The sequence below is a fragment of the Atta colombica genome, unplaced genomic scaffold (assembly GCF_001594045.1).
Source record: "Atta colombica isolate Treedump-2 unplaced genomic scaffold, Acol1.0 scaffold44, whole genome shotgun sequence".
NCBI lineage: Eukaryota > Metazoa > Arthropoda > Insecta > Hymenoptera > Formicidae > Atta > Atta colombica.
Genome location: NW_017259533.1, coordinates 48348 through 73680, shown reverse-complemented (window position 1 = coordinate 73680; position 25333 = coordinate 48348). Strand labels below are relative to the sequence as shown.

General features: G+C 32.3%; 1 protein-coding gene across 1 annotated transcript; it reads left to right on the top strand.

Moving 5' to 3' along the window:
- The first annotated feature begins 21559 nt into the window (after positions 1-21559).
- On the top strand, positions 21560-22549 carry LOC108691235 (glutamate--cysteine ligase-like). The gene is made up of 3 exons (XM_018198911.1): positions 21560-21594; positions 22087-22272; positions 22354-22549. Exons 1-3 carry the CDS (start codon positions 21560-21562, stop codon positions 22532-22534), a joined length of 402 nt encoding a protein of 133 aa, XP_018054400.1. The 3' UTR covers positions 22535-22549.
- The last annotated feature ends 2784 nt before the right edge of the window (positions 22550-25333 follow it).

The window sequence follows — 25333 nt, the reverse complement described above, 5'->3', positions numbered from 1 at the left end:
CACCGTTTTATTTCTTATTCTTGGAAACCCAGATAAAATCGTATAGAGATATTGCTTTTACTTCTTGTAAATTCTCTGACTTCCTGAACTCTAAGAATGTTAAACATAGGTTTATCGCCATAGCTGCTCCTTGGGCCAAAGAGTTTGGCCGAAAGAGTAAATCGTTTTCTTAAGACATCTTTAAAGAAACTTGTTGATAATCAGTATGATTGGGAATTATGTCTTGAAACTGCAATACATACTTAATGATACGCAACATTCAGCGCTTAAGGCTTCTAAATTATTACTCGGATGCGATCAGCGTAATCATTCAAATCATTTTGATCAGTTCAGCTGAACTTTTAAAATTTTTAAATGAAATTGCGGGTATAAAAAAAGATTTTTCTTCAGAAAGAGAAAAAAACAGAGAATTAGCTCTGAATGTTGCAGACAAAATTAAATTTTACAATAAATTATTATATTAATAAACATCATTATCGTAAACTTTTATAAACCGGGAGATTTAGTTATAATGAGAGATGCAGCTATTAAAACTGGTGATTGTAGGAAGTTGAAACCAGATTTCTAAGACCCATTTAAGGTTACTAAAGTTTTAGATAAGAAGAACTCTGTTATGTAGTTCAATATATATATGTATACCTGATTCCAATATCATTTCTAAATCCTCTAGATCCTAACTCAATTCTCTCTTCTGATCGAATGAAACTGTGGATTAATTAATTATATCCAAACAATCTTTGTCCACATTTAAATCTTAAATAAACAAGAATATATTTGCCCTCAAGCCGGATTTTTCACTATTGTGAAAGAAAATAATTGAAAAGAAAAAAACAATCACTAATTAAACAATGGAAACACAAATAGCGCATAATACTAAAATCTATAATACGTTGAGAATGCTAATCGAATAAGAAAGTGATAAACATCATGGAATAGGAAAACTAATTAGAAAATTAAATATCAGAATATTTTGATTTGAATAAAGTAAAAGAGTTTTTCCGCTGTTATGTGCCGAGTACATAACACCATTCAAAACCGTTAGAATAATTGCTATGCAAACTGCTAAATAAACAATTAAAAGCAAGAAACGTTTAATACAAAGAATTTTGGATTTCTTAATTGAACTCCAAATCGGAATCTGGCAATTCTGCTCCAAGCATGAAAAATAGCATAAAGCTAGTGTTATAAGAATTTAATATTATTTTCAAGAACTATAACAGTTATATCATCGATTTGAGTTGTACCAGAGAAAGACAAAGATTGTCTGATTAGATAAGATGGAACTGATTTAAATACCTGCCGATTTTTTAAGTTTCACACAGAATGTAAGAAGTTTCTCCATAATATTTATCACATTTTCTAAATGTCCTGAATTCTCTAAATCAAATTTAAGCTACAGTTTCATCATTCAATTTTTATAAGCAATATTATTGCTTACATACTTGGTCAAATAAAATGTACTGATTAATACGAAGCTTGATTTTGCTTTCAATGTGATGGCAAAGGGATAAAATAATCGCTTTGACATATTTTATGCATTATATTAAGTGTACAACTTTGCTTCCGCCGTTTTCCTATAGATGGCTTTAGCGGTAAGTGGTGGTCGAAATAAATAGATCATAGACGTCATACAATAAACTTGGGCATCTGTCAACATAACCCCATAGAAATATTAGTCGATTTGTGTCTGCATTATAAAGTTATTCTCGATTGAAAATGTCAGTTTACGAGCCAAATTCTCGTCATTTGTGGGAGGTTTTAATTTTTTGCTTCAATATGAAGAAATCTGTGGCTGAGGCTCATCGAATGCTCTTAAATACTTATGGTGAGGCCGCTATTAGTGAAAGAATGTGTCGTGAGTGGTTTCAATGCTTCAAGAACGGTGATTTTGACCAGCATAGCGGTGGAAGAGAGAAGATTTTCGAAGATACAGAATTGGAGGCATTACTTGAGCAAGACTCGTGTCAAAATCAAGAAAAATTGGCACGATCATTGGGAGTGACTCAACAAGCCATTTCAAAACGCCTCAAAGCCATGGAAATGATTCAGAAGCAAGGAAATTGGGTGCCGTACGAATTGAAGCCGAGAGATGTTAAACGGCGTTTGTTTGCTTGTGAACAGCTGCTTGAAAGACAAAGACGGAAGGGATTTCTGCATCGCATTGTGACTGGGGACGAAAAATGGGTTCATTACGATAATCCCAAGCGCAGAAAATCATGGGTAGTTCTCGGCCATGCTTCCACGTCGACGGCCAAACCGAATATTCACGGCTCCAAGGTCATGCTCTGTATTTGGTGGGACTAGCTCGGCGTAGTGTATTATGAACTGTTAAAACTGAACCATCTGAAACAATCACAGGCGATCGGTATCGAACGCAATTGATGCGTTTGAGCCGAGCATTGAAAAACAAACGGCCGCAATACAACGAGAGACACGATAAAGTGATTTTGCAGCATGACAATCCTCGACCCCATGTTGCGAAAGTGGTAGACATACTTGGAAACGTTGAAATGGGAAGTCCTACCCCACCCGCCGTATTCTCCAGACGTTGCTCCCACTGACTATCACTTGTTTCGATCAATGGCACGGCCTGGCTGACCGCATTTCCGGTCTTATGAAGAAGTAAAAAATTGGATCGATTCGTGGATAGCCTCAAAAGATAACCAGTTTTTTCGACGCGGAATTCGTACGCTACCCGAAAGATGGGAGAAAGTAGTGGCCAGTGATGGACAATACTTTGAATCATAAATGTATAATCAGTTTTTTACAATAAAGTCTCGAATTTCAGAAAAAAAATAACGGCGGAAACAAAGTTGTACACCTAATATATACGAGTAGTTTTTGAGAAAGTGAGAGACTCATTGATAATAGGATGAAATAAAGCAGACACAGCAACTGTGCGTGATATTCCATATAAATTTGCGATGTAAGAGTGTCTTATTCTGTTCTTATCATCTAATTGCTTGGATAACAAATGGTTCTAATGTGTTGTAAGTTTCATCGAGAGGAATAAAATGGCAGTTTGAAGTGATTCTGACATGATCCAAAAAACGTTCTTATTGACACTCATTGTAACATAGATGTACTTCATATGATACAGACATGTTTTCTTAAATAAACAATTTTAGCTCTTATCGCCAACAATTTGCGATATAATTCCGATTGCAGTTGTAAGTATAGTGGCTTTCACTTAGCTTAACACACTGTTTCTAAATTTGGGAATTTTGATAACATTCTTCCTACATACAAGATTGTATGTTTGTCAATTTATTTAAGTGACACCTTATGGAATCTAATTTACTTCGTTGAAGATGGCTAGAATTTAGCTACAATGTTCGAGGATTGTACACTATACACATATGTAAGATATCTGAATACAAGATTTTCATTTCGCAATTAGAACTGCGTTTTTTATGTTCTCATTTGTCCGTTATTTATATAAATTTGTTGTTTAAACTTGATAATTTCTTTAAAAAATAAGGAAGAAACTAGTTATAGAGTATTTCAATGATGCAGCATGGGTTTCTACAACTGTTAATTCGGAGATTACGAGAACCTTGGATTGTTATCTACATTTTAAACAAAAAAATGAAAGAGAAAAGAAGGCTAAAACAATTTACAAGATGTCCTTTAATAAACAAAATACTTGATTATGCCACAAAAGTACTAAAATCTGTAATAAATAAAGAAATAAATGATGGAATTCGAAATCACTTAAAAAATTTAGACGCTACTAGTACAACGGATTACTCATTATGGAGGACTACTAAAAAGCTCAACCTAAGATGTTGAATCCTTCCCTACTAAATTCGGAGAATAATTAATTCGGGCTAGAAATAACAAAGAAAAGGCCGAAACATTTGCTCAGCATCTTATCGATAGTATTCAATCAAAATCATCTGGATTAGATTTGGGTCAGACTGATGAAACCAACAATGCGGAAGTTAAGCTCAGTGAGTTACATAAAGCGGATTTGTCCATCAATAAAGGATCCTTCACGTTTTTTATGGATCTTGGTTCTTCTCATATTTTAGGAAAATGTAGTTTCAGGTAGTTCCTGATTAAAAATGTCAATGGACGCAATCTCTTAAAATTAACAATTTTCGAGATATAACTTGGTTGTTCAAACTTGATTAATTCTATTATTTCGGATATTAGGCGATATAAACAATCTTGGTCCCATATGATCCTACAGACTTGAAAAAATATCTAGATGAACTTTATAACATGTAAAATAAGGTTGCCATTTTGCTTCGCGATCACTTATTATTATTTTTAGCCTCAATTGTGACTAAAAATAATAATAAGTGAAATAATGATAAAAATAATAAATAAAATAATGGTAAGTGCTATCATCAATAAAGCCCGGATTTTTCCAATGACTATTGTTCCACAGTGTTGAATCTAATATTATTTCTTTGTATATTGTATCTTTTCTCTAAACGACCGACTTTTTAATCTCAAAGGGTGATGACAGATACATTCACACTGCCGCAATCCTGACGACCCAAAAAAAAATCCTTGACCACCAAGAAAACTTAAACCAGATAGAAAACTTGATGCGCAAATGGCACATATAGGTTAATGAGATTAAACCTACATGTTATTTTTACAAGAAGTGAAACCTGCCTACCACTTTAAATGGCACTCTATTTCCACAACCAAATGAAATCAGGTACTTGGGACTGCATTTTGACAAGTGCTTGACTTCGAGGAAACATATTTTCAACAAACGAAAACAATTAGATTTTATATTCAGCAAAATGTATTGGCTGATTGGTCATAAGTCTCATGTTCCTGGATAACAAGATATTTTTGCATAATCAAGTCAATTTGGCATACAGATATAAAGTACTGCATCCAAAACTAATATTGATATAATATTGTATTCAGTCTAAGATCCTAAGAGTTACTACCATGTGGTATATGTCAAATGAATCATTGCATAGGGATCTTAAAATATCCACTATTGAAGAGAAAATCAGGAAAGTAATCGGGAAACACAGGTTGCAGAATCATCCAAATAACCTAGTGACAACTCTGATCATAAACTATCAATTTATGGTACTCACGTAGATTAAAACGTAAAATATTGCAAGATTAAATAATGTGATTAATTAAGGTGATATGATGGACCGAGTCATTGGGCTTGTCCCATTATTGATATTACAAAATTACTGTTCTTAAATGTGATAGATTGTAATGGTTGATGGAGATAAAAAAGTTTGTTCTATATCTTTGTAACTAATCAGTGAATGATAATGAAACTTTGCAATAAATTATTTTGAATATTTAAAGAACTTATAAAAAAATTTTTGCTATTTTTAAAATTTTAGTTTATAATGATAAAAATATTAATAAATAAAATAAATGAACTATATAAACGTGTTTTCAATAAAAATGATTTGAACACAATTTTTATATATAGACAGGGTGTTCCATTTTAAATGACGATTTCAAATTTCTTTTGAACAGTACATTTTAGAGAAAAATGTTTCGGACTAAAAATTCATTTGTACATAAAAATGAAAATGAAAGGTACAACTTCCAATGGTCTTGATCTTGATAAATGTTATCTAGGTCTTGATTCTGAACATTCAAGAAGTTTTAACCATCGATCGGATACCTTAGGTAATGCTAATACCAACGGTACTGTAACTTTCAAGACTTATAACTCGTAAAGTACTTAATGAAAAAAAATTTTATTATAGATTTTTTATTATTTTGAAAAGCTTTCAAGGTAAGGCTACAAAAATATATAATAAAAAATGGAAGGAATCCATTTATAAAATTCGAAGTGACCTTGCCTTGATCTTGACGCCATCCAAGGTCAAATGATATCATGTTATACCTCCCTCAAAGTAACAAAACTTTTGTTTGAAACATTTTTCTCTAAAATGTATTATTCAAGAGAAATTTGAGGTCATTTAAAATGAGACACTCTGTATATATAAATAAATAAATAATAAATACAATATAGGGCAAAATCTAAAATATAAATTTTATGTTGAAAAACCAGAAGAAATTACAAGATAGATGTCATTATATTCTAGTCGATTATAACACTTCGATCTTTCGATTACGCCCTCTTCAGAACGCAATGATGTTACCACAATACAACAATATTAATAATCATGGAATTCGATACATACGTATGTCGAGAGATCAGATGAAAGTTGAACAGAAGAAATTGCTCGCCAAAAGATTGGAAGACTGATTGAAAGAATTTTTTTATAACAATTTGATTAATTATTAGGTGTACAACTTTGCTTCCGCCGTTTTTTTCCGAAATTCAAGGCTTTATTGTAAAAAACTTGTTATATTTATGATTCAAAGTATTGTTCATCGCTGGCCACTACTTTCTCCCATCTTTCGGGTAGCATACGAATCCCGCGTCGAAAAAACTGGTCATCTTTTGAGGCTATCCACGAATCGATCCAATTTTTTACTTCTTCATAAGACCGGAAGTGCTGGTCAGCCAGGCCATGTGCCATTGATCGAGACAAGTGATAGTCAGAGGGAGCAACGTCTGGAGAACACGGCGGGTGGGATAGGACTTCTCATTTCAACGTTTCCAAGTATCTCTTGACCACATTTTCGCAACATGGGGTCGAGCATTATCATGCTGCAAAATCACTTTATCGTGTCTCTCGTTGTATTGCGGCCGTTTGTCTTTCAATGCTCGGCTCAAACGCATCAATTGCGTTCGATACCGATCGCCTGTGATTGTTTCAGTCGGTTTTAACAGTTCATAATACATTACGCCGAGCTGGTCCCACCAAATACAGAGCATGACCTTGGACGTCAAAATCACCGTCCTTGAAGCATTGAAACCACTCACGACACGTTCTTTCACTAATAGTGGCCTCACCATAAGTATTTGAGAGGATTCGATGAGCCTCAGCCGCAGATTTCTTCATATTGAAGCAAAAAATTAAAACCTCCCGCAAATGACGAGAATTTGACTCGTAAACTGACATTTTCAATCGAGAATAACTTTATGATGCAGACATAAATCGACTAATGTTTCTATGGGGTTATGTTGATAGATGCCCAAGTTTATTGTATGACGTCTATAATCTATTTATTTCGACCACCACTTACCGCTAAAGCCATCTATAGGAAAACGGCGGAAGCAAAGTATACCTAATATTATGATATCATCCGTAAAATATATATATGTTGATACATACATTTATTTATGTATCAACTTTTTATTAATGTATATCAGTATATATAATGCCTATAATACTTAATCTCCAAATGTACACAAGGCTATTAGTCTTAGGATAATATTTATTAAGTTTTTCATATAACTGGACCGCTTGCATCATCCATCCTCTTTTTTCATTATACGATTCCAAATAATTATATCACAGCTGTTAAAGACATTGACGGACGCTTTGCTTGACAAACAAAGGGTTATATCATCGAGAGACTATAAAAGTGTTAAAATCATTTATATATATATATATATATATATATAGAGTTGCATCCGTGCAGTCACTCTTGCGGACGCATTCCTGAACCATCAAAATGAAACACACGATTGCAATTAAAAGAGGAACATTTATTGATTAAAGCAAACAGAATGCGATATATATCAGAGCAAAAAAAACACGTCCGGACACGGCAATGGCTCACATCGGAATCTCAGATCTTGTTTGACAGTCAAAGAGCAAGTTGCTCTGGTAACGCACTCACTTTTCCATAGTATGGATGTCGACAAGGCACGAGCATAACAATATATATATATTTTTCATTCAGAATTTACGTTTACATTTTATTTTTATATTTAAGGCTCTCTCTCTCCTGAGTAGTCGCTATGGCATGTTGGATCATAATGCTATCATAAGCGAGAAATGACACACGTTAAAGTTTCTTGCATGGCATTTGTACATAAAGAGAATTTGGATAAAACGAAATGAGATTGCTTTAAAACACTTGTAAATTTGTAAATATAAAAATGGTCGAAAATTATCCTTATAGAATCAATAAATAATTATAAAAGATACATGAGGCAAAAGTTAATATATCATTTCTCGCTTACAACATCACAATCTAACGTTGCTACGATAATTACACGCGCGCGCGCGCGTGTTCATCAAATTCAACTGTGCGGAGCGGAGTGAGTGTTCGCTGCTATTGGTGTATTCTTCTAGATCATCCAATAATAGGGAGCGCTCATGAATCCGCTGAATGCGAGCGCTCATGAGTCTGCTGAACGTGACCAACGTTGCATGGAAAAGTTTGTTTTTGATAGTAACTCGCTTTCTGCAAGTTTTTGTAAAATTACGATTTTTTTCGCTTTCATATCTAGCCATCACTTTTTCTCTCATTATTCAATGGGATAGAAGCGTAATGTCTGGACACATTGTTTTGCATAATTCTAGTTTAAATGCTGATACATCAACTAAATGAAACAATTGCGATGTCATTACTACAAACTCCACTAATTTCTTGTTTATTAATTCTAAAGAATTCTAAACAAAATATTATGATCAGATCACAGAAATAATAATATATACTATGTGATAAATAATAATAAGTAAACAACTTTTGACGTTCGAAAAAATTGGGTAATAGGATTTTGCAGCTGTAATCTCTCAGATTTCAAAATTTCTTTGTGCTTCCTTTTTAAATGTACCAAGAGATTCGATATTGAACTAGTAAGATCACGTTTATAATTTTTTCTTAAAAATGAAAAAATCTTAGTGAGAAACAACAAATAATGAATATACATTTTTACGTTTTTTATGATATTTTAGAGATTAACTTATAATACAATACTTAAACAGATTATCAGACACTGAGGTAAAAGACACTGAGGTGCTGATACATTTTTGATATTTTTTTCTGTGACGTAAGAGATGTTAAAGATGATGAGAATATTGAAGTGAGGACACATTCAATTGATTCTATCTCACTTTCACTTATCTCACTATCTATATTTACTTGCATATGTTCTATGAATTTCTAATGAAATGAGTAAATTTTCTGCAGTAACGTTGAATGACAGATGTTGCGACATGTTTGGACAGCGTATTTCGACAGCGTGTAGAACGAGAGACGCGGTCGAGAGTATATACTGTATCTAAAGTCACTATAAAATACCGCAAACTCGCATTCATTTTCATGCGGTCATTTCAAATTTATGCATTTGTATTACGTGCTCTTTATTTGGGAAAATGAAACCATCAAGTATATCAATGTTTTTTAGTTGTAATTAGTTTATTTATGAACAAAAGAATATGTACGAATGCTCAATTTACATATTCTTTAATTTAATACGGATTTATTTGTCATAGAAATTTTATGCATAAAAGTGAAGTGCACGAAGGATACGTGTAAGTACAGTTCAAAACTGTTCAGGAATACGAAAGTACACATCACACGTGTGATCATCGCATGAGCTTGAGCACTTTTATGTGGACCCTGGTATACTTCATATACTTCAAATCGTGTACTATGTGCACTTCGACCATTTTTACGTGACATTTCTGAAATCAATTGCGATATTTTATAATCTAATGACTTTAACTGTACTATGTCACTAGTCCATCTGGCATTAACTAATGAAGAACGCCTCTACCGGTTTATCAGCCTGATTTCACACCGTGAGATCACATCGTGTACTTAGTCCGCGATCTATATGATAGATGTCTTTAACTTATAGGTTAAACAAGGATACCCATTGTATAGATCGCGGATTAAGCGCACGATGTAATCGTAATCATTGTTTTTATAGATTTCTCTTGCAGGTTTGCAAGAAAATATTTATGTGCAGATAAGACAGAGTAAAAGTGAATACAAAATGAAAATATTCAAATCATAATAAAAAAATATTCATTCAAATGAAATGAAAAAATATTTATTTATTTCTTGACGAATAAAAAAGAAGTGTATTCGAATGAGTATTTCCATTCATTTTTTTATTCATTTATTCGAATATTAGATATATTCACCGGACAATTTTCTTATTGGCTATTTCAACCGCCATTATTGGTGATTGTAGTTCAATAAGCGCTTAGTATTTGATCTGGTGAGTATGGTTCAATAAATTGATATTATTAGTCATTAAAAATTATTATTTTTAAAAATATAGTTACAGTTATTCAATCAAAAATGAAGGATTTTTGCGCTACTTTGGTATATCTAGAGCTTTTACAAGCGATTAGCTACAACCGCTAAAAGTGGTCAGTTGAAAAAGTCCGCGGGATCGCGAATCCGCTAATTTGTCAAATTTGCAATCGTACTCACGAGCGTGATGCAACTTCGTCGTGCGCTCGCAGTTGATACTCCATAATAGTTTCGCAAATAGAATTCATTTGAGCAAAATTAATGCAACAAAAAAATATTTCTTCACACAGGTACACAACTTTAGATCATGAAACTGATAATTGGGCGCCAGGTACGAGTGAGCATATCATTCTTTCTTGAAATTAATCGAAATGCTATTCAAACGATATTCTAATGAATTGCGAACGCTGACGACTCTCGTAATCGACAACGCCCGATACTGCGCACTCCTGCGTAGGTACTAGCGAATCGATCACGTATCTGTCAGGATCCTCCTCTTTCGCACGAGCTGTCGAGCGTATCAAAAGTTCTGGCATCCGATGAAAATTTTAAGACAGATTCTGTCATTTCGGATAACACAGAGATTATCGATGAAATTGTCCCACTGTTTAGCTAGTCTTGTAAACTCGCGTGCAACGTGGCGTAGAATTCGCGTTCTGTCATCAGCACGTCAATTGATGTGAAGTTAATGTTGATGTCTGTTATAAGCGGAATCTTTTGATGTAGAGAATACGGCATGGTCGGCGCCAAGCATGAGAGACTACCGAGCACGATTGCAAGGGGTCTATCGAAAATAAATTCCAAAAAGGAAAGAGTATTGGCATATGATTTCAAGCGTAGTACAAGAACGAGCATCCGAGAGCTTCATGCTTCACATCTTCATTCTCCATAGCTTCATTTTCCACGGGACTATGCCGCCCCGAACCAATAAACATTAGTTCATACACCCTACTGTCTACATGACAGATTTTTTAGCCTCAACAACAACAGTACAATTATAGAAATCGTGTGCCCCTACTTCTTTTAAATATTTACCCCATTTTCTTAAAAGCATTCAGGCAAATTTGCCTAGGAAAATAGCATTGGAAATTGACAAAAGCCATTTGACCAGGCAGATAGCATTTGCCTAGTCAAAAGCTATTTTACTGAAATATGTTCTTTGCCTACAACACATGCACGGTATGGAGCCACAGCCATCACCGTAATAAGAAATTATATAATTATATTAGGTGTACAACTTTGCTTCCGCCGTTTTTTTTCCGAAATTCGAGGCTTTATTGTAAAAAACTGATTATACATTTATGATTCAAAGTATTGTCCATCGGTGGCCACTACTTTCTCCCATCTTTCGGGTAGCGTACGAATCCCGCGTCGAAAAAACTGGTCATCTTTTGAGGCTATCCACGAATCGATCCAATTTTTTACTTCTTCATAAGACCGGAAGTGCTGGTCAGCTAGGCCGTGTGCCATTGATCGAAACAAGTGATAGTTAGAGGGAGCAACGTCTGGAGAATACGGTGGGTGGGGGAGGATTTCCTATTTCAACGTTTCCAAGTATGTCTTGACCACTTTCGCAACATGGGGTCGAGCATTGTCATGCTGCAAAATCACTGTATCGTGTCTCTCGTTGTATTGCGGCCGTTTGTCTTTCAATGCTCGGCTCAAGCGCATCAATTGCGTTCGATACCGATCGCCTGTGATTGTTTCAGTCGGTTTTAACAGTTCATACTACACTACGCCGAGCTGATCCCACCAAATACAGAGCACCTTGGACGTCAAAATCCCCGTTCTTGAAGCGTTGAAACCCCTCACGACACGTTCTTTCACTAATAGCGGCCTCACCATAAGGATTTGAGAGCATTCGATGAGCCTCAGCCGCAGATTTCTTCATATTGAAACAAAAAATTAAAACCTCCCGCAAATGACGAGAATTTGGCTCGTAAACTGACATCTTCAATCGAGAATAACTTTATGATGCAGACACAAATCGACTAATGTTTCTATGGGGGTATGTTGACAAATGCCCAAGTTTATTGTATGACGTCTATGATCTATTTATTTCGACCACCACTTACCGCTAAAGTAATCTATAGGAAAACGGCGGAAGCAAAGTTGTATACCTAATATAATTATTGCGTCAGATGTTGAGGCGAAGCTCTGTACGGAACAATACTCGCTTGCGACTTGTTGAATTTTCAACACCTTTTGCTTTCGGTATATTGAACTTATCTGCATACAATATCTGTTCTTGATGAGATAAGATCGGCGCAGTGCGTTTATCTTCAATGAGAGACTATATATTGCGTTTGATAACTGTTTTGCTCTCGGGATATTTCGATCGTGTGTAACCCATACAGCACACTAACATTGAATCAATATCTCAGAAACGTTGATTTGCAACATTGCGAACATTGCAGTAACATCGAAAGATTCAATGTTGAAGAGACATTGCAGAAACGTCTAATGTTCATTGAATGGCATATCTGTAAGACATAGAAAATGTTTTTCATATTAATTAATTCAATGTTACTATTAAAATAAGTATTATTGATTAATCATCATAATTCAGAACACACAAAATTATAATTGAAAAAAAACGCTTCCCCCATTTGGGAATTAATTTCCTTATTTTCCTAAGCGGTCACCCAGCCAATTTTGTACGCTATCCAACGATGCTTAACCTCTGCAATCGTACGGAAACTGCAACTTCGATAATTCACGAACACTGAATGTTAGTGGATTGTGACGTGTATAGATATGTAAAAAGACCACGACATCGCGCATTTGACCATGCAAACAATACAAATATATGCAAACGTTCTGCATGCGCGGCCGATTCTCGTAAACATATATCGTTTAGAAATGAATTTTGTTTAAAAGATCAATGTAAATTTTCTAGTTTCATGGCATTTTATTTTTGTTCATTTTTGACATAAAATAGATTTCGATATACAATATATAATAATGTATTCAATGTTGTTTCAACATTGCAGCATTAACAATCAATATGGAAAAATCAATAAAAATTCAACTTATGATTCAATTTATTCAATATTGTTTTAATGTTGCAGCAACATGAATAATCAATGTAGAAGAATTAATATAAATACAACATTGACAATTATTCAATTTTGCAACATCTCAACAACATTCTTTCAACGTTCTGTGCTGTATGGGTAATGTTTTCGTGTCTATGCGATCTTCTATGGTATCCCATGCGATGAGAGTTCTGATCGAGGAAGTATATTAGGTTGCAAAATTAAATGTTCTCGGTCTCGCAATAGCGAGATTATATTTAGCGGCGTAGATGAGCGCGAGTATTATGTTATAGACAATCGACGGATTTTAGAATCAACCTCGTATTTGCTTTTCTTTTCAGTAATTCTCTTTGTATCTGCGATTCTCTTCTCATATTGTATTTTTTCTGCGCGGCACTCGTTCTTTTTCTTTGTTACTACTATTTTATTTTATTTTATTTGTTACAATAAATGCGCTCGTATTTGCCACTTAGTAATAGTTTTTTTTACCCGGTTCTTTCATTCTTGAATTTCTTTTCCATCTTTCTTCTCGGATAATCCTTACGTAACACTCAGTCTTTTTGCCGTTAAGTAGAGTTAGTTAGCTCTCACGTCTTTTCGGTTTTTCGATATTCGCGATCCTTTATATTGATGTAGTTGACGTCATTTTCGAGTGTCTTTCACCTATTCTCATGACTTGTGATTCTTGCTCTATTGTGTGAGCTGTATATCTTAATCGGAAGGTCTCTAAGCTCTCCTCTGCTCCGATCCGCAGTTTCCCGGGTGCGCTTTCGCGTGCACTTCAAAGTGAAAAAGCGCGTAACAATTTATGCATGTGCCCAATGCTGAAACCGGTTTCGTTCAACTCTAATCATCTCAAACTTAAGAACTTATAATACAGATTACGTGTAAAAGAAGCTCGTTATTATTCACATTATTTGCTTCATTTCTTAAAACTTGATCGTAATTTTAGTAATAATACTTAAGAATTCTTACTAATATTGATGAAATTAGGTTTATTTAACGTATTTTTATGTAAAATGAACAAATCTGACAAAAAAAGTGTCATTCTGCTTCATAAACCGAGATATTAATCATTAAAGTAATGACTATTCAGGTTAGAAAATCTGTCAGTCACGAAATACTACAATGCGAGCATGCGCTGCGGTCACATTTTTATTCTTTATAGCCACATACGCATACGTTGTAGGTATTTCTCAGTGGATTTTATTCAAAAATGCATCAAATGAACCTAATTTTATCAAAATCAATGAGAAAGACAGAATTTTTGAATATTATTACTGTAATTTTCGTTTATGACACGACAATTTTCGTTTATGAAACTTAAGATTATCTCACTTTTGTTTCGTATACTCATTAACATATCCTGTTGCAAATTCTCATGTTTTTTTATGGATTCTTATAGAGGACTATAAGATTTTGTAGGAGTTTATGTAGTTACCTATAAGATTTGCGCAGCATGCATAGGTATAGGACATTCATAGGAATGCAAATAAAATAATAGAAGTATCTATAGAAATGTAGATAAATGCCCCATGAGAACTGGTCTATAGGACATATAGTAACATAAAACATATAGTAACGTAAAACAAAGAAGAGGTGTCCCATGGAGATTGAAAATGCCTATAGGTTACCATAGGACGTATGCACATCTCTGTCCTATGTGCACTTACATGTTCCTATACGTCAAAATGTGGTATCCTACAGGTATTTAATCCCCATGAGGCATCTCTTCCGCATTCCTATAGGTACTTATATCAACTTGAGAGAATAATTCGTAACTCCTATAAACTGGAAGTCACGATAATAGTTAATAAATGAAGTATATTCCACGTCAGATAAAAAAAAATCCTGACTGCCATAAAGAAAATATATACTCATGACTTTTTTGAGTCACCAAACACTTGTTTATCACGTGACTTTCGGCTTTTGGAGTTATGGAAAAATTATCTTATATTTTTACGGAATTACATCAGTTGGCTACTTATAGTATTTTGTGTACACACTTTAATATGTAAATTATAGAGATTACATAAAGTATCTCAGAATATTTGTGTATTTTGGAACTATACAGGATATCTCTAAATATTTGAAACTATTTTTGTGTATAAATAGAGCGGATTAAACTGAACTGGAAAGTTCTCTATCATTTTGCAATTTTTGCAATAGTTAGTTTCTAAAAATTGCCGAATAAACGGATAAAATCGACGCATAAGATAATTTTAAGATATTTTCTTCAGAATTCTTTATGACATATTTTAAAGATGTTTTTCAAAGAATTCTTAAAGATACTTTGTTTTCAATCTTGAACTGATTTTTTAATCCAATAAATTAGATTCATTCAATCTCTCCTTGGGACTGAAATTATTCAGTCCAAAGTTTGGATTCAAACGCATTTCAGTTTAAGTTAAACTGAAATACCGCTTGAAATCAGTTCAAGAGAGATAGAAAGTCTGGCTGCTTTCATAAAATGAGAAGTTTCATAAATGTTTGTTTAACATTTACATGAGCGTTTGCAAGAATTTGTTGAGAATTCAGAAACGGTCAGTAGAGTTCATAAAGCGGAAATTGCAATGCGTTGGAAGGCATTTTCTGACGAAAATAAGAAGTTTCAGAAATGTTTGTTTGACGTTTACATGAACGTTCAGTTCAAATATTGAGCCTACTGAACGCAGATATTTTATCAAAAAAAAGGTACAAAATTTTTCATTGAGAAGTCTCATCATACCATGTCTTTTATCCTATTTGATGTGATTTTCTAAATACGACAAATTGAATTTTATTGTGTCCCTCTAGTGGCGACGTTGTGCACTGCTTAAAAATTGAATATGTAGAAGAATGTTTGCTAAACGGAGAAAAAGCGCTTGTGTTATGGGGTTGAGGAAAACGTTTTTTGGGCGTCTTTAAGCTGTTTGCGTAAAAGCCTTACAAAATGTTTACTGAGTTTCAATAACTTGCCACATTGGAATAGCGTTTGTTGAACGAAAGAAAAATGCTTGTCTCACAGTATTAAGAAAAGCGTTTGCTAAATGTTTGAAAAATCTAACAGTGAACTCTCTGCACGAAGGTGCATCAGTGTTTACTGAGCACCCTTTAAAAAGCATTGCTTTAGCTTTACAGAAATTTCATGAAATAATACATACTGTATTTTATAAGCGTTCTGAAAGTACATACATAAAATTTCTTGATGTACATATATTTTTGTATTTATTATTGCTATTATAAAATATAAATTTAATAATATTAAAAAGGACAAAAATATTTAAGATAATAAAAGCGATATATTTATGAAGAAGCGAGCAATAAGTATAAAATATCGAAAAATTAGAGATAAAAATTAAAACTATATGACATGAAAACAGATTTAATATGTTCTTATTGTAATTCTTAATATATTATTATTGCATTTTTAATATTATAGGAAAGATCCCCATTATGAGATACCATTTTAAGTAAATGTTAAAAATCTATGGGCAAAATTAAAAAAATAATTGATCATTTTGAAGCGAATTTAATAAGCTTTAAGATAATGTCATGTATACTTAATTCAAATTTTATTTTTTTTTGAAAATTAAAGCAACATAAAAAGTGAATAAATCGCAAAGTCAAAAAATTAAACTCCTAATACGAGATGCCCCAAGAAATCGATAATAAAACGTAAAATAGATCAGTATTGCAATTAAAAAACTTTATTTAACGTTTCTAAAATACCAACAAACACAGTCACTGTGCGCGCAAAATGAGAATAAATTGTACCTAGGACTCGTCTTCAGATAATTGAAATTAACCATCGCAGAAAAATAGACACTCGATGTTCATTCCTTTTTATTATTTTACAATAACATTTATACTTTAGCAACGATTTTCACTATGACATGGGAGCATGGGTTATTTCATATTAGCAATACCCTGAGTATCTCATATTACAATTTCCATGCCTTATGATTTTACGATCATCAAATCTAACTTCTATAATTAAGGAATTCAATATCCTCGTATTTTTCTATTAGTATGCTTATTCTATCACTACATGAAGAATTTATTGTAAAATATTTACATGTTAAATAATAAATAAGGTTTAGAAGCTCATCTCAGTGAAACTTGAAGATATCTAAATTTTAAAATCTTTTTTATAACGATTACAGACATAATTTAATAATGAATTTTTCACTAAATAGAAAATTTTAAATTAATTAAATTTTCAAGAACAATAAATTTATAGTGGAACCAATAGATAGTGGAACAAATAGATAGCGTCTAGTTTACCGATTAATTTAGCTGAAACGCTGCTATCTCATATTAAGCGTTTATCTCATAATAGAAGGTTTTCCTCTATTCTATATGTTTTCTATATTTCTATATGTTAACTATATTTTCTATATTTCTATATTTTCAAACTATTTTTTTTACATTGCTTTATACATATATTCTTTCAATGTCATATTATTTCAACATTAATTTCATATTGCACGTATGTTTACTTGCAATGTTACTCAAACTGGAATCACAAGTAACTATTAGAGTCTCAAAAGTATCTATTGGAGTCTTACTAGTAACTATTGGAACATCAATAGTTACCAATAGTAATTATTGAACTTTAATAGTTTTTTTTCGTATAGGGTACATCATACATATAATTTAATTATTAATCTCAATTGATCTTAATTTTTTATAAGACACTTATGAAATATGTAGAGTACACTGAGACAAATGTTTTGTACATATAATCATTTTTGATTTATGACTAACAGAAACTTTCTTTATCATAAAAATTGTGTTGTTCTTATCGAAACTTGGTTATTCAAACTAAATTTAGAATAACCAAGATTTGGTTATTCAATGTAAATTCTGTTAAATTCGATCCAAAACTCTCTCTCTCTCTCTCTCTCTCTCTCTCTCTTTCTCTCTCTCTCTCTTTCTCTCTCTCTCTCTCTCTCTCTCTCTCTCTCTCTCTAGCTCTCTCTTTCTCTCTTTCGTTTGGATGCCGTTTGAATATATTACAAAATGCATTCTATTATAAATGTATAAAGATGAATTTGTTAGTAAAAATATAGGTTCAGGAAATTCATTAACTTTCTTCCCTTTAATATACTTCAATCCATTAATGCCTAATACAGTCGTCATAACATCAAACTGAATATGTGATTCAGCATAAGCGAAAAAAAAATTACTAATATTTTTTCGTTTTGCAAAATTGATTGTTTAGACGATAATTGTTTAAACAATTATTGGGAGTACAAATAAGTTTCCGCCGTTTGCAAAAGACGGCGCCAATAAACTATAGTTAAAATTGTTTGATGTAAAACGACATATCGTAAGATTGGACATCCGGCAACATCAATCTTGAAATATTAGCGATTTTGTATCAGCATATATTTTTTTTTGTACGAAAATGTCGAGTTTTGAGCCGAATAAGCGAGAACTTTTGATTTACTTCTTTACTTCTTTAATTTGAAGAAATCTGCAGCTGAGGCTCATAGATTGCTTGTAGAAGCATATAGTAATGCTGCCTTAAGTGAGAGAAGTTGTCGTGAGTGGTTTCAAAAGTTTAAGAACAGTGAATTTGATGTCGAAGACAAAAAACGTAGTGGAAGGCCGAAAGTGTACGAAGACGCGGAATTGGAAGCATTATTGGATGAAGATTCGTGCCAAATGCAAAAAGAACTTGCACTTACATTAGGAGTGACTCAAAAAATTTCATATCGTTTGAAATCATTGGGAATGATTCAAAAGCAAGGGAATCCATATCCAAAGAAGATAATCCAAAGAAGAGGAAATCATAGGGACCTGGCCATGCTTCAACATCGACAGCCAAGCCGAATATTCATGGAAAAAAACTCATGTTGTGTATTTAGTGGAATCAGCTTGGTATATTATGAGTGTTTGTTCAAACCGAACGAGATCATTACCGGGGCTCTCTGCCGAACACAATTGATGAGATTGAGCCGAGCACTCAAGGAAAAACGCGCCCACTACTACTCCAGGCATGACAAAATTATTCTCCTGCATGATAATGCTCGACCACATGTTGCGGCGCCGGTCAAAATCTTAGAAACATTCAAATGGGAAGTTCTACCCCACCCGCCTATTCTCCAGACATTGCTCCTTCCGACTATCACTTGTTCCGATCGATGACGCATGGCCTGTCTGAGCAGCACTTCACATCAAATGAAGATACCAAAAATTGTATCGATGATTGGATATTCAAAAGATGAAGCATTCTTCCGACGTGGTATTCACATGCTACCAGAAAGGATGGGAAAAAGTAGTGGCTAGTGATGGCCATTACTTTGAATAAAATATTATGTACCATTCTTTTACAATAAATGCTTAATTTTTTATAAAAAAACGGCGGAAACTTATTTGTATTTAATTGTAATTGTAATTAAATATTTCCCAATATTTAAAAATGCCCATTTTTTTTATATTAAAAGTATCATTCGATTTTATATTGGAAAACAAGAAACTTTTATTTTTTGTATTTTTTTGATCCGGTGCTTTGTTTGTGCAAAAAATTGTTACAAACGCTTTGCATGCGCATCGGCTTCCGCTCATGCTCTGGGTATTGCATATTGTTCTTTGATTTTCCGGTTTTGATCATTCGTCTTTCCTCTCATTTTGAGGTGCCTCTATGAGTTCCCTCGCCTCTCACTGAACTCAGGATGCTTTCTCATTCAAGTCTAAAAAAGTACCCCAAGTTCAGTGAGAATTCGTAGAATGGCACTTTTAGTTTTTAAAAAACGGGTATTTTTAAACAATTTGTTTAAACAATTATCGTTTAAACAATCAATTTTGCAAAACGAAAAAATACGGGTAATTTTTTTTTTATGCTATGAATCACGTATTCAGTTTGGCGCTGTCACGGCTGTAGGCATGGACCTTAATGGGTTAAGATCATTAAAATTGATTTCATCATTAATATGAACATTAACTATTCATTTTGTTATTTTATTTAAAAAATAGCTTTTTCATAGAAGTCCATGCGAATTACTTTTATTTTAACCCGAAATAAAATTCTTTATAAAGTATCTCCAAAACCGACGGAAATATACTTTAATTTTTTTATATGCGTTTCATAATAGCATATAAATATTAGAATATATTAAATAAGCTCGAATATATGTATAGAATAAGTAAATAAATTTTAAAATACGAAGCTCTTTTTTCATTGTTTAACCCTTCATGGTCATATGGTACTTCAAAAAAGCCACATGATAATTACTATTTTGGGTTAAAATGGCCGAACCGTTTCTGAAGTGTTATTAAATCACTAGTATTGATTCCATTCTTCAAAAAATTACAATATATAACTTTATTTTTTAAGAAAATGGAACAATCATGTTGTAGTGAAAAATTTAATTTTAACTCTTAAAAAAAAATTATAAACATGTTAATTTCGGAAAAATGAATATTTTTTTTACTTAAAAAAAATCATAACTTTTTAAATTTGTTAAGCTTATAAGGATGCAAGTCTAGAAACTCGGATTTTTAATGAAGCCTTTAATTTTTCTCATATACTCTATACACAGCGATCGTTCCACGCGCCTGCTCGGAATCTGTCTGCTCGGAACATTGTTCCGTCCAACCATCTCGCCGACAACTCGTAAGATTCTACGCGGACCAATCATAATTTGGCATCACTTTGACTTTAAAATGCGAGAAATAAACACAAATATCAATGATCTTCTAAACCGTTCAAACAATGACATGGATCGCGTGGATCAGACCACGTGGAATTCATTATCTTTAGATAACTCTAGAGAATTCGTCAACATTACAATATTTTTGAATGCAGTTTTAGCCTAATACTCTTGAGGTGATGTACTTAAAAAAAAAAAAAAATAGTACGGTTACACACGTAAAAAGTATTTATTTTGAAGATAGAAGATGATAGTCTTTTAGATGTAAAAAATTCCGGTAAAAGGCTATTTATTTAAGTTAATATTAATGTAAAAATTATTATTAATATTGAAGACAAATATAAGTGAAATCATAGGCACAGTCATAGGCACAATGGACATTCTTTCCTCGTTTTTTAGCCTTACTTGTTGAAGGACACAATCACAATCTTGCTTATTTTTGCAATTTAATGCAAAAATATAAATCACAAATTTTTTGAACAAAAACGACGTGTTGGTTACACTTGCTGACACTTTAATCTAAGAGAAAAACGCTTTTTGCGCGAATGGCTGTTAAATGCTTACTAACAGTCCGATTAAAGCTGAAAATTTTTATTGATAGTTGAAGTTTTAAACTTTCAGTCGATGGTAGATACGCGTCCTTTCAATGTCAGGAAGGTTCTGAAATCTAACGTGAAAGATGATGCTCGAGTCATTTTAATCCAGAAGGATCATGAAGGGTTAAGACAATTTTAATTAATTTGAAGTAATTTTATTTAATTTGAAATTTAAAAAATATGTTAAAAAATAAATTGTATTAACATGAAAATACATTTGCTATCTGGAAAAGAAGAGCTGTAAGCTTAAATGCAATATCATCCTTTTTTATGCATATATACTTACTCATAAAACGCGTTAGAGTCGATGATACGATAAAAGTAAAAGATTCAATATTTTTATTTTAAAGTACAATATTCAATCTTTTATTTGAATCTTTGTCTCTAATATAATGGATTTATACATTAGCTAAGAATGTAAAAATATGTTTTCTTCTAATTTTTCTATAAAATTTGACGTAACAGAATATTTGTGCGGATTCGGATTCAGCGAAGATTATATCGCTTTTTTCCCAGCCCACAAAAATCTAAAATTTGTAAACTTTGGATAATTTTTTTTATCTAATTTTTTTTATCTAATTTGTAATATAAAAAAGTTAAGCAGCCATAATTGAAGAATTTTTTATTTATAAGATAAAACCTGCCAATTGAGCTATTTATATTTTATGTTACTTTATTTATGCGCAAAGATTGATTTTTGTAAATATCAATAATTGTAATATTATTTCACAGTAATGTAAAATCACTCTGGAGGCCAGAATACGGTGCTTATATGCTTGAAGGAACTCCAGGAAAACCATATGGAGGATTATTAGCTCATTTTAATGTTGTTGAAGCTAATATGCGCTATCGAAGGCAAGAAGCAACAAAATTACTTCATTCTAACGAAGTCTTAATGTCATTAACTATTTTTCCAAGGTAACTATGAAAAGATATCGTTGCCATAATATTTCGTATTTGGTGGTACTTTTTAAATTAGTTTTATTATTTATGTTGCAGAGTAGGAGCTCCTGATTTTACTGATCCTCTTACTCATCCTACACCCAATACTGGTGCTTCTAGGAGTTTATTTTTTCCTGACGAAGCTATATATCCTGGCCATCCACGTTTCAAGACATTGACCAGAAATATTAGAGAACGTCGTCGAGAGAAAGTTGCTATAAACATTCCTAGTATGTAACAGTATTATGAACGACATCAGTTTCTTAATTAATTTATTTTGAGAATCAAATATACTTAAAAGTCGACAGAAGAGACTATAGAGATCTTTAATTGGAGACAAATTTCTTCATGCTGAAATTACTGAGCAACACTTTAATTTAATACAAATTAATATTCGAAATTAAGAAAATCATTTAAAGACTCATATCGAACTAATTTTTTTTTTAAAAGACAAAAAATTCATTTTGATATCTCATCTGATGTGTATTATAATGCAATTGAAGTGCACATAATTTTTATTTATTCATTCGATGGCGCAACATCCCAAAGTCGGAGCCTTTCGTATATATCCGTGATGCGCACGCAGAATATACATAAACGTATGGATACAATTTCGGTTCTGAATGGCAGTTTGAGAATGCCGTTCAGAGAATGTCCATGTACGCGAAATCGGAACGACGGAACAAATTTCTTATTAGAGAATTGAGTTAACTAGAATTTCCGTAAGAATTTCTTTGTCAATCCCATATAGTCGGAACGGAATAGTAACAGAATGGAATTTTGGTAACAAAATATATTTTACTCTTATAATTCAATATTTTTGAGTATTCACAGTAATGTTATATAGGTAGATAATTGCACAAATTGTGCATATTAATCGCATTTAAATAACGAAATATCGAAATAAACAAACAAATTAACAAATTCAAACAAATTAACTTGTAATTGAGGTAACTCTTCGTTCCGTTATTATTCTGTTCCAACTACATGGAACTAGTAAAAAAATTTCTTATAGAACGGAATTCTAGTCAACTCAATTCTCTAATAAGAAATTCGTTTCGTTGTTCTAATTCCGTGTACATGGGTACACCACCGTGTATACAACAATTCTCTGTCACCTTTGATGTTAGTATTTCCCAAAATGGAATGCGCATGCGCGAAATAAATAAGTTCCCAGTAGCGCCATCTGAATATCTTTCTTAGTTGCTCTTTATTTTCTCGCTCTCGCTCTCTCTCTCTCTAAAACGTCTGTACATCAAATCAATTTAATCTAAATGTTTAATCTAAAAGTTTAATCTAAATAAAACTATTAGAAATAGATTTAATTGTATTTATTATTAAATGTAATTTAATGCACAAAAATAAAATAAAACGCTGCAAAATAAAAAAAAAATACAACAATAAGAAGATAAAATTATATAAATGTTGTATGATACAAATATTATACTAAAAATATTTTAATTAACGACTGCAGCACACGATGCTTATTTTTCTGTTAGATCGCTTGCGTTTTAATAAATTATTAGAATTGCACACAAAACACAGATTTTCTAACTAAAACGAAAGCAATACAGCTGGAAAACAAACAACATACTTAAAGAGAACAGTATTTAAATGCAGGTTTGAAAGAGAGAACGGAAAAAAGAAGAAGTGAGATAGAAATTTAGATGACGTTATTGGACAACTTACTTATTTCGCGCATGTGTACTCCATTTTGGAAAACATAAAATCAGGAAAGTTGCGCTACTGTAACGACACTCTGAGAAATTTTCTTGACAATAGATACTCTTGGTGGTTTACCAGACCACCGAAGAGGAGGTCGAGACGAGTGAAAATTTCTTGGATTTGCTGCGGATCAAACCCGAGTCTCCTACATAGACTCGCGCGTTGTCCACTATGCTACGCTCGTGCTCGTAAATAATTATTTATTATAATTTTATTATAATTTATTATAATTTATTATAATTTATTTATTATAATTTTTTTTAATTATGAAACTACGAAAGCGCGTACAGAGCTAGATTTTGCAAATTGATTCTTGAAAAATTATAATCTTATTTATTATAATTTTTCAAAAATCAATTTAAAATCCAATTCTGTACACGCTTTCGTAATTTCATAAAAAAAAGAAACCAAAAAATTCTCATCATGTATTACCTTTTAAGAAATAAAATGTCAGCATGATATCAACATGCAAATAAGGAGTATATTGTATATTTTATCATAATGTTTTGAGAGAAAAATTGCAAAATTTTTGTTAACAGGTTTTATAGCTTTATAAAATATAAGTTAAAACAAATTTCGTGGTAAAATATTTTTTCTACTAAACAATACACAGGGTATATCAAAAATTTGGAAACGGTCAAATATCTTGAAAAAGCAAAGCATTTTTGGGAAAAATGTTTCCAATAAAAATTGTAGGGTTTAAAAAGATTTATTCACTGATCACTTGATCACATCGTTTGACCTTGAGTGGCAAAATCAGGTCGAGGTCAAATCAATTTTTGTAATATACTATTTTTTATGCTAGAATCTAATAACTGGTGTTAAAAGCTTTTTAAAACACTATAATAAAATTATTTTTCATTAAATATTTTTTTAATTAGGCTTGAAAGTTAAATAGAAATCATCGACATTAGTACTATCAGAGGTGTCTGTCCGATGACTTTTAAATATTGTCTTTTAAACATTATCAGGATCATGGATCTGGGTAATATTTGTTAAGATCAAGATTATTAGAAGTTGTATTTCTTATTTTCATTTTTATGCAAAAATGAAATTTTAGTACCAAAATGAATATAATAGGAATAATTTTTAATGGTCTTGGCCTTGAACAAATGTTATCCAGATTATGATCCTGAACAACATTCAAGAAGTTTTAGTCTTTTATACTATTATTAATGCTGGTAATACTTATTAAATATTTGTAAATGTAACATTATTTTTTGGTTATATTAAACAAACATTTGTTTGGCATTTGCTCTGATACAATGTTTCACACACACACACACACACACACCACACACACACACACACA